The sequence below is a fragment of the Vespula pensylvanica genome, chromosome 2 (genome assembly GCF_014466175.1).
Source record: "Vespula pensylvanica isolate Volc-1 chromosome 2, ASM1446617v1, whole genome shotgun sequence".
NCBI classification, from domain to species: Eukaryota; Metazoa; Arthropoda; class Insecta; order Hymenoptera; family Vespidae; genus Vespula; species Vespula pensylvanica.
Genome location: NC_057686.1, coordinates 7,787,929 through 7,799,265, shown reverse-complemented (window position 1 = coordinate 7,799,265; position 11,337 = coordinate 7,787,929). Strand labels below are relative to the sequence as shown.

The 11,337-nt window shown below is 31.6% G+C and overlaps 1 protein-coding gene across 2 annotated transcripts; it reads right to left on the bottom strand.

Moving 5' to 3' along the window:
• Window positions 1-7,019: 7,019 nt before the first annotated feature.
• LOC122637587 (ras-related protein Rab-27A) lies at window positions 7,020-10,851 on the bottom strand. 2 transcript variants are annotated; one of them, XM_043829806.1, is made up of 6 exons: window positions 10,216-10,851; window positions 9,859-10,145; window positions 9,693-9,763; window positions 9,280-9,394; window positions 8,779-8,891; window positions 7,020-8,640 (listed from the first exon to the last, which is right to left on the bottom strand). In XM_043829806.1, exons 2-6 carry the CDS (start codon window positions 10,000-10,002, stop codon window positions 8,457-8,459), a joined length of 627 nt encoding a protein of 208 aa, XP_043685741.1. In that variant the 5' UTR covers window positions 10,003-10,145; window positions 10,216-10,851; the 3' UTR covers window positions 7,020-8,456. The 2 variants fall into 2 exon arrangements, with proteins under 2 accessions (XP_043685741.1, XP_043685740.1); XM_043829805.1 differs by having other exon boundaries at window positions 9,859-10,851.
• Between the last annotated feature and the right edge of the window lie 486 nt (window positions 10,852-11,337).

The window sequence follows — 11,337 nt, the reverse complement described above, 5'->3', positions numbered from 1 at the left end:
AGATACATACACTGAAATACATATATACATATATAAATGCATATATATACATATAGGGTAACGGTACCAAATATGAAACGTGCCTGATATAATACTCCATACTATATCTACAAGGAAGGACTGCAATACTGCAGCAATATTTAGAAAAATAAACAACAACGTCCTCCGCATGATATTGTCTAGACGTTATTACGTTTGTTTTTTCTCGTTAGAAATTTTTATAGTCATTGACAAAGAAGCTTTGTATAATATAATATTAAAGGTAAATTATTTGATCGATTTATTTATTAGCTTCATCAAACAATTATTAGTATTATTAACAAATTTTATTAGAATTTTTCAGATTAATTTAACTTCCATTCTCAGATCTAGAAAGTTCCTAATATGAGATACTTGTAAAGTACAAAAGAAAAGTAAATTGACGAGGAAGATAATTCCAAATCGGAATTGGATAACAACATAAAATATTTATCTTCTTTGTGCTTTTATTTTAAGGACCACACTGGTAAATGTGATTTCAAAGCAACAAGCGCTACAAATGGGTCCATGAATATTATGGTACTATTGATTGTGGTACCTTTATACATATGTCCAAATTGTCTTAAAAAGATAAAAAAATAAATTAGTTTTTAATTTTAAATAATAATTTTAATTTTTAATTTTAATTTTGAATAGAATTTCATATTAGGAGCAATTTTTTAAAATCATTAATTTTACAATCTTTTATATTTTCTGTATTTTCATAATAAATAATAGTATCTACGAAACTAATATTTTTTCTATATATAAATGAATGACGAATATAGTAATACAAAAACTTTTAATGTTTTCTCTTTCTATTCCCTGATATTTAATCAAACATGAATAGAATTTCATATTCAGTGTCGTTATCATATATAATTTTTATAAAGTGATTATAGTAAACGACTATATAGTATAATAATCGTGACAAGTATAATCTTACACTGTATTGTATACTATATCTATAAATTAGATTAGAAAATTATACTATAGTATAAAACTATAGTATAATCTTATGCTATAGTTTTATACTGTCGTATATAGTATAGTTTTATAAAATGATACTGTAGTGTTATAATTACGATAAAGTGATTATAATAATATATTACTTTATAAAAAAGATATAACAAAAAAATATATAATTATAAAAAACTGTAATATACGAATTATAGTTTTCGAAGTTTTATAGTACGAAACTATAATGTACGAATACTTGTTAAACTCTCTATACATATTTACATAAACATGTACGTGAACACAGAAAATGAAAATAGGAAACGATAAAGTTCTGATAAAAAGTTGACATTTACAAAGATCGATCAAGGGCAGGAATTCCCTTAAATTGATTTCTTAAATGTCCAAGTATTGCACATCGAGTATTTGCTTTTTATACTGATTAGGAAGAAGCACTAAAAATGATAAGATCGTAATCTATGAATAAATTCTTCATCGATTTTACAAATTCGAAGTATAAAAATCTGATCGAAGAAGAAAAAAGACGAGATAAAACGACGTATGGCGACGAAGACTCCAATTCCGAGAATACTTTTAGGAATACACGGCTTCTTTCATACTTACAAACTTTTAATATCCGTCACTTTCAAAACGAACGAAGAGATATTTTTGTACAATATTTACCATCATAGCTCGAATATCAAACATTTTTTGCCTTTTTGCCATTCGGTATCAAACAGCCAACATTTTTCGTTCAAAATTTAACCATCTTTAAAGGAACTGATATCGAAAAAAGAAATAAATAAATAAATAAATAAAAAATATAGAGAATTTATTTTCTTCCTTTGTATAACTTATATCGAACGTTGAATATTTCAAGATATTTTCATAATACAAGTCATTTTCATGATACGAGTCACGATAGTTCACAATGACTAATTTTTGTAAAGTGATGAAAGATATACCATTAATACTTAACGTCAACACAGAGTAGCTCTATTGCGACGAACACGATGATAATTTAGCGTGAAGAGAACGCACTTAGAAATTCCTGTGTGATCGCGAAACCCTTTCCAAGGAACGGACAGTCCGACAGGCGGACGTGCTCTTCTCTCGTAAATTAGATTCATGCTTCTGCATGCATATACACGCGTGTTTGTGCTCGCGGGTTTCTCGTCACGCACCACTCCTCAAAAATACATATGGCAAGTACCTATGTTGTTGGTACCTAAATAGGTATATTGTACGTGTACATATATACCCAAATATAATATATTTCATATTTAAAATATAATATATTTAATAATTACTTATAAATCAATATTTGACAATAAAAAAATTTGATTTCCAAGACATTAACTTGAAATGGTATATACGAATCGTATGAATCTACCGTCCAATCTATATCGACATTCCTTCGATAGATAAAGTTATAAAAATATATCGGCAAGTTGACAATATCGAAGTAAACGATCGCGTCAAATTTCCCCGTCAATCCGACGAAACGCGAACGTTTTATAACGCGCAAAAACATTTCGTAGACAAGGTCGAATAGCTCGATCGGTGATAGGAGAGAGTCGATGGGATACCATAGTCCCCAGGAGAAATCTCTTCGTCGAATTCTCATAAATACGATCGAACGATGCATAAATCACACAAACCTGTCCGATTCTCAGCAACATTGCTCCTGGGTGTTTTTAACTTTTTGCCTGACAATGAAAACGATCTTGAAATAGTCTCTTCCCTCGAAATAATAATCGATGGAACTATTCCTTAAAAAAAAAAAAGAAAAAGAAAGAAAAGGAATCGAATGTTAGAGAATAAAAGAAATTTGAAAATTTTTCCAGAGAAAGATAACAACAAAAATAATAATTTGGAATGCGTGTCGTAGTAACTATTTGCAATGCATAGAGATCAGTCGAGAAAGAATATTTCCAAATCGAATTAGCATACGACAGAAGCCATTCCTTATACGCTTATGTTTTTCATATCGACTTAGGTATCTTTCACATTGAATATCATTCTCCCTTCCTTTTCTTCGTATTGACTACAACACCTACACAGCAGCTGATTCTCGACTATTCTCTAGTATCCTAGACCAACCGGAGCGTTTTATTTCCACATTATAAGCTACCTCACTTCGAAATGGTCCAATATAATTGCTTTCTTTTACCATCTACTTGGAGTTTTCCTATCTCGTCGGAGTTTTCTCTCTCCTTTCTCTCTCTCTCTCTCTCTCTCTCTCTCTCTCTCTCTCTTTCTCTTTCTCTTTCTATCTCTTCTCTCTTTTTCTCTCTTTTGCTTCTCTAATTGGTCTGACCAAATATGATTCTCGACAAATTAAAATTCCTTTCGATCTACACGAAATTGCGACGTGCAGCTTCCGTTGGTAATTGAAAGTTAATTAAAAACGTGAGCTGCCATCGTCTATTAAAGTTTAGGCGAACAAAGTTCAACTTTTAATTATCCTACAAATTTTTCACTTGATATACATACAAAGTAAATTAGTAACTATTGTAATATAAAAAAAAGGTTTCATTCGAAACATTTAAAAAGATATGAACAGAAAAAGAAACAGATATTTCCTCCATTTCGGTTGAAAATAATAAAAAATTATTTTATCTTGATAATTCCCATTGATCGTGAAGATCCAATAAAGACATTAGGATTAATCGGTAAGCTCATCGCAGTATACGATTTTTATAAACTTTCCTCGTTCATTCGAACGATCCACGTTCGAAGTAATTGTTCGTACCCTAAAGCACGATCGTAGAACTTTCTCTCTATATAGTAATACGCGCATGAACTTTCTTCCTTTACTCCTGCTTCGAAGTATTCAACGGTAGATTTTCCGAAAGAGTATCGAACGCGAACGAATAGGACGCATTCTGAAGTAGCATCGAGTTTCACCATTTACGATTCCCTGAACAATCTTAAAACAAAGCGGAAGAAGACTTGTACATGTACGTTCTCGATGTGTCAGTGCAAGCCAGTGTATTTTCCTTCGCCTGGAAAACGGCCGATGGTAGATTCGCCAAAGGGATTCAACTAAAAGAGAAAGAAAAAGAAAAAGAGAGTGAGAGAGAGAGAGAGAGAATCGACCGAGTTTTGAGAAGAAAAAAGAAAGAAAGTTAGAAAGAAAGATACCTTTCGTGAGACTTTCTTTATCGGCTGACCGGATTCAAGAAATAGCCGACGATAAGGATAACGATCCGAGGTCCAAGACGTGACGTTAATTGGAAAAGGACCACGATCGATCAACCAGCGTCCCACCTTTTCGCAGTAGCGATACAGGTCGAGTAGTAGTCTGTGATAGTATTGGTATATAATCCCGAAGGAAAGAGGAATCTTTAATTGGCTCCAACGGGAAAGGAATAATTTCTTATTCTAGAAAATCTAGGCTGTCATTGACTCGAACAGTTTTACTCTTAAGTCAGTTTTGATATAAATATATATAATATATATCTACTTCCTATATTTCCTTCATTCATTATGATTGAAACTAATTGTCTTTATATTATATTATCTTTATATATTTCTCTCTCTCTCTCTCTCTCTCTCTCTTTCTTTTTCATCGAGACAACCAATCATAATTCCTTTGCACGTTCCAAAGAACAAAATCGATAAGAGCTATTCGTAGGATTTTCACAAGTACCTTCCTTTTTTCTCAATGGAAATACGATTTTGAACGAGTCAGAATAACGTCCGAGGCGGTACGATTTTCCGCGTGACGGAATTAAAGAAAAATTGCTCTTCCCGTCTTGAAAGAATCAATTCCATTGAAGGACGTAAAAACGCAGAAACGCGGAAACTTGGATGCCACTCCTTCGTACTGTACCTATAGCAATGAGAAGGAGACAAAAAAAGAAATAGAAGATGGGACAGCGAGAAAACGAATGGACCAAAACGAGAGAAGAAAGGAAAAGAGAGACAGTCCTTGCAAGGATCGTTCTCATGTCCAAACGTCGTATAGTAGCCGCCCCCTCATAGCGTTCCATCCTGCAATAGTGTAAAGCTTCCCGTAAGCTAGTTTCTCGTGTTTCACAATCTCAAATGAAACAATCGAGTACATTCGCGTCGTCCCTTAGGGATGAGAAAATGGAAGAAAAGAGACGAGAATCTCAAGCATCGGATAGATACGAATCCTGTAAACACATCCAGATATAGTTCAACGCGCGTTTCATTCTTCACAGCTGAGTGAAAGAGAAATAGAAATAGAAAGGGAAAGAAAAAGAAAGAAGACACATTTTCCTACTCAATATCTCCCTGACGCCTGTCTGATTACGGAAACAGGAATTTTTGAATAAACGATGCGACAAACTCGTTCGATGATCGGAGTACGTAACTACGTGTATCGACGATTTCAAAGAAGTTCGATTTTCTAACTCAATGGAAGAGAGATAGAGAGAGAGAGAAAGAGAGAGAGAGAGAAAGAGAGAAAAAGAGAAAGAGAGAGAGAGAGACAAAGAGAAAGAAATAACGAATGTCTACAGGAATGGAAATTATAAATCGCTCGATAACACATGCGACCTAAAAACGAAAGAATCTCGACGAAGCCACGACGTAATTTCATTTTATCTTCCACTCGATTTTATTTTCTCGATTTATCCAAAAATTCTTTTTTTCTCGACTATCAATCTATTCTGTAAACATTTCCTTACGTCTAACTCACAAAAAGAGGCAACGTACGTCCAATTAAAAATTGTGCGAAAAAGAAGAACAATACTGCTCACGCTAAGCGAAGAGAAGAAAAAAAAAACAAAATTCTACGTGTTTATTGTCAACTTTCTCCTCCGTATTGTTTCTTTCTTTCTTTATTTCGTTGAAATAAACTAGAAAATACAAAATGCGTATACGAGTCTAGAAAACGTGAAACCGCCAAGAAACGAAGCCCTTCTTACCGAGATACCTGTTCAACGTAGTTGTTAAGATAAGAAGAGAGAAAGAATAAAAAAAAAAAAAACATACAGATACTTCGTCCATTAAGGTTTCTTTCGAGACACGTTGAAAACCTTATTTCTCTTCTCTCGTTTATATAGCCTGTTATCGAATCCATACAGTGTCGTCGCTTTTCTCGGTTCTCCTCTTCGAATCTAAGGCAACGAATAGCATCAATGGAAAGTTTCTATTCGTAACTTTCGAGCCAATGCTACCGACTTCATGGAAACTTGCCGTTGAACTGGCATCGAGTAACAATCGAGGGGATAAGAGCGAATACGAAAAGTAAGTAAATTCTAAAACGTTACAGCTAACACGCTTCGATAAATGTTGTCTACTTATCGCGACTCCTGAAGCTTCGACTTCAAACGATTTTACCTTTGTCTCTATTTGGATCAAATTAACTAACAGGAACTGCAATAATAATTAGCAGCTTCCGACAAGACGAGAGACACAAATTGAAAGCCTCCAAGTGGACTTCGACCGTGTCGACGTGTTACTGACAACCAAGCTCTATGGACGGCTGAACACAGACATCGTACTTGTAGGACTTTAAAGCGCAAATTGCTCGTATTCCCTCGTCGATCGTTCGAGGCTTCCACTCGAACTGTACTAAATTGCTTCGGTCACCTGACGAACGTTCGATCTCACCTGATCAAGTCAATTCTTCGCGTCTATTGTTTCGAAAATATATTATCCATCCTATAAAATACAATATCAATGTATTATATGCGATAATCATATTTTTCTTTTCCTACTCACTTCTTTTTTTTATACGATCTCATATGTGTCAATCTGTTAGAATTCAGATATTTATGATTTCTCGTAAACTTATTAATATCCCCAATATTTGATTAAAACCGTGAAATCCAAATATACCTTTCGTTCGATATGCTCATAAATTGGAGCTTTAATAAAACGCTCTATTCAAGAGGTTTCAATCGTGAATAAAACAAGCACCCAAATAAAAAAAATAAATAAATGCATGGATATCTCGGAGATAAATAAATCATGGAAATGATTTCGCACTTTCATTCTAAATTGATTCGATTATTTTCATCCATGATCGAGCATAACATAAACGAGTTATTAAAAATAAAAGGGGCTTTTTCTAAAATCTTCAAGGATATGTATTTTTATAACGTAAATGAACACCATGACATCGCGCTAATAATGGATTTATCTTATTGCTCGTGACAATGCGATCAAAGAAAAAATAATAAGTTTCAAGCGCAAGTGAAAAATCACTTTTAACGTTCGCTGATGAGACGAATGATCGTATGATACATTAGCTGAAAATGAAATTCATCGATAGAATTTAAAGAAAACTTTTCTTTGTAAATAAATAAAATGGAAGATCTCAATTGAGGAGACAAACCAAGTATATAAATAGCTAACTAATAATTAAGACGTTGTACTGACGACAGTTTCTAACGGTAACATCCGGTATATTCTTCGCCCCATGGCAATTAACGAAACTTCGTTTCGTTTCCCGACGTCTATGATATTTTCCACGCTATATTTCTCCTCCCAAATACCACGCTTCGTGCTTGATTTTGTTATGTATACGCGAACAAAGGAAGGATTAATGTACCTATGTATATTTGTCAATTTTAGAACATATTTGATCAAACTGATCGAGTTTAAGATTATAAAGAAATTGTTGACAAAGAAATACATTGTACGAGAGAGAGATATATATATATATATAGTATAAGTATATAATCTTGCTTCCATTACATTAATAACGTAATTTCTCATAATTTCCAAACGCGATATCGTTATTTATATTAATTCGAACAAGATATTAAATCTGTATAAATATCACAAGTACTTCATGCATATTGTATGATATTATTGATTGTATTGAACGTGTTACTTACGATTATATTGAATAATTTTAAATAAATATCATACAATAACAGCATTAAAAACATTTAGTCATATATGAAGATTCGTAAATTTGAAAATTTCTTTGAAATAGTTATATCACACTTTTGACACATTGAAAGATTGACTTTTTGAACACTTTGTGCATATTATTATGATGGAGGTATAAGTTAAATCATTATTTTTAAAGATTTCAAGGAAAAGATATCAAGGAAGCAGGAATGAAAAATGTACCATAAAGATTCATTTAAGAACAAATATATATATATATATATATATATATATATATATATATATATATATGATATGTATATATGATAATGATAATACATATTATAATGATATGATAAAGGAAGAGATAAATTGATATGACAAGGAAGAAACATGGAAGACAATGGGATTGTACATTGTAGGAAGCAATAGCTTAGAATATTGATATTAATATTCACAACTCGAGACATACCTGATAAATTTCAGAAAAAATTCTGAATAAATGCCTTTGTCACAACCTTTTTTACCCAGAATTGAATGACTCGTAATTAAGTTAAATGTCGGTCTGTTAGCCTATGAGAATAAAGGAAATATTTTTTCCCCTGAGACCTCCAATTGCAATAGCAGTCAAACTATCTGACTGTCTATGCAAAATCACACTGTCAGCAATAACAAGAACTACTAGGAGGTGGTGTCTCACGCTCGTGACACTTCAAAACCTTTTGATGTGGTAGCAACGACTTATCTACTGTAACTTCCATTCTGCGCATAACACGATCTAACAGAATTTCTACTGCACGTTCAACATTTTGTCCAGTAGCAGCGCTAGTTTCCAAATATACCAAGCTGAAAATCAATATTTCAATTACACCCCCCAAAGAAAAACTATAAGATTCGCATTTATATATTTTATCTTTGCATGTTTTTATATAAAATAAAATAATTTTGTTAACTTGCTATCTATAAAAGAACTTATAAACTCACCCATGTTTTTCTGCTAGATCACGTGCTTTATACTCGCTAATAACTCTCTTGTCCTCAAGATCAGATTTATTACCACAGAGAATTATATCTGGATTTTCACAATACGCATGCATCTGTATATATATATATATGAAAAATAAGAATCGTTATAAAGGAAAAAAGGATTAATATAACGCTGTGATAAACAATCATGTAATATAGTATGAATGGCTCATATACCTTTTAATTGAAATCGAACGACAATTTGAGTTTTTGTCCAGCTCATATATAAACCTAATTGTGTTAATCAAAAGTAATATTTATAAGTATCATTTCAAGCGCAACTATTACATGCTCTAATCTAATTCTATCACATGCTCAATATGACCAAACAAATGTTAATAAATTAACAGACTTATTATGTAGTTAAATTGATTATAGCTCAAAGAATCGTCCGAAAATATGCAACATACTAAATATATGTTAAAATAAATTTCCAATAATCTATAAAAAGACAAGTACCCTAAGCTGTTCCAGCCAATTTCTAACTTCAAGAAAGGAGAGCTCATTGGTCAGATCAAAAATTAATAGGAAACCCATAGAATCCCGGTAAAAAGCCGTGGTTAAACTTCGAAACCTGAATGTTAATGATATTAATTTAAACTAACTTTATTAGTTTTATTTTCTATATATCATGTTATATATATTATAAAGACATCATGCACTATGTTAAAAGAAGTTATTAGATTTTAAAGATATTAATATACTTCATTATTACTCAATTATGTATTTATCACCATGCAATTTCTTAAATATATAAATTTATATCTAAATATAAAAAATCATGAAAATATCATGATTTCTATAAAATTATTTATGCTCGAAAATTACAGTTTAATATTATTGTATCTAATAAATATCAATAATGTACATACCTTTCTTGACCCGCCGTATCCCAAAGCTGCAAATGTACTCTTTGGCTACTTCCATCAGGCATCTGATATATCTATAATCAATCCAAAGTAATTGATTAGAATACAATTTATATAAAGGGTTTAAAGATAACTAAAACCAAATATTATAAATGAAATGTATACTTACTACTCTCTTTTCTTTAAAATCAATTCCAACTGTAGAAACAAAACGTGAATTGAAAGTACCGTCGGTATACTGATACAGAAAACTAGTTTTTCCAACTCCAGAATTCCCAAGAGCCAAAAACTTGATCAAGTAATCATAATCCATTTTTTATATATTTTTTTCCTAGATACTTTCTCTATATAAACAATTAATATATCTTAAACGTACGACGAGCACGTAAAAAATGTATCGATTTAATGCGTTCACTGCAATACGCCTCTCTTTACTTCGCACAAAATATAATCCAACTAAGATTAATATTTCAAATATATAACTGACTCACAAACGCGAAACATGTGCGAAATTAGACATTGCCACCTGTTGCCCACGTACGCGATTTTCAAAAGATTCGCGCGTAACAATTTGGAACGCTGCACAACTGGAACACTATTTATTTAAAGAATATAAAGAAGTATCGTTTGATATTGATAAACTCGTAAAATACCTTACTGTATTACTTTTCTGTGCATTGTAACGAAGTGTAATAATTCGCTGTTACATCAAGAACAGCCGACATATGCATACACGAAAAAATGGCGCCGATTGGCCCAGTGCTACCAAGGTCGACGTAGCAATTTCAAATAACTTTAAATAAAATTCGACTTTTCTTTAATTATTTTTAACAAAAATTTAACACAATCTTATCCGTTTGAAATATAATGCGGGAAGATTGCATAAATATTATTACTTCTTTGCATTGATAGTTTGTATGTTGACGTTAATAACATAAATCGATCTTTCCATAAAAGGTATATAAATAAAAACGAAATGAGGACATCGTCCGAGTTACAACTGCAAACTATCGATACATATTACCCTACATATGCATGTACTTAATTCTACATTTTGTTTTAATATGAAATTGATGTATTACTGTTGGTAGTAATGTATCATAGCAAATACGATCAGAATTTTATTTTAATTTAAATTAAAATAACTTTCGTAATTATATCTAATATGTACGACGTTAAAGTTAACATAGAATATTGGTAAATATATTAATTATAAAATCCTATTATAAAATGCGGTATATATTATTGCAATATGCAAAGGAATTATAACCTCTTGATGAAATAGCTACATTTATAGATTATAAAACAATAATCAAATTAAATTTTATTTAATAAATTTGAAATTGTTTTACAGTGAAACCTGTAACTATAAACCACAATTTATTGATATGGTAAATTTGATAGAAAAGAACGTACCAACAGCCAAAGTGTCTGGAACCGAAGGAAAAGAAGGCAAGACAATTTTTATATAAAATTTTATATATTAAAAATACATAAAAATTAGTTATTTTTTACAGGATCCTTTGAAATTAAGATTAATGATGAATTAGTTTATTCCAAACTTCAAACGCTAGCATTTCCCGACTACGAAGCAGTATGCGAAACTATCAAAGATGTATCAAATGGTGAACCTATAAAAAAAGTTACA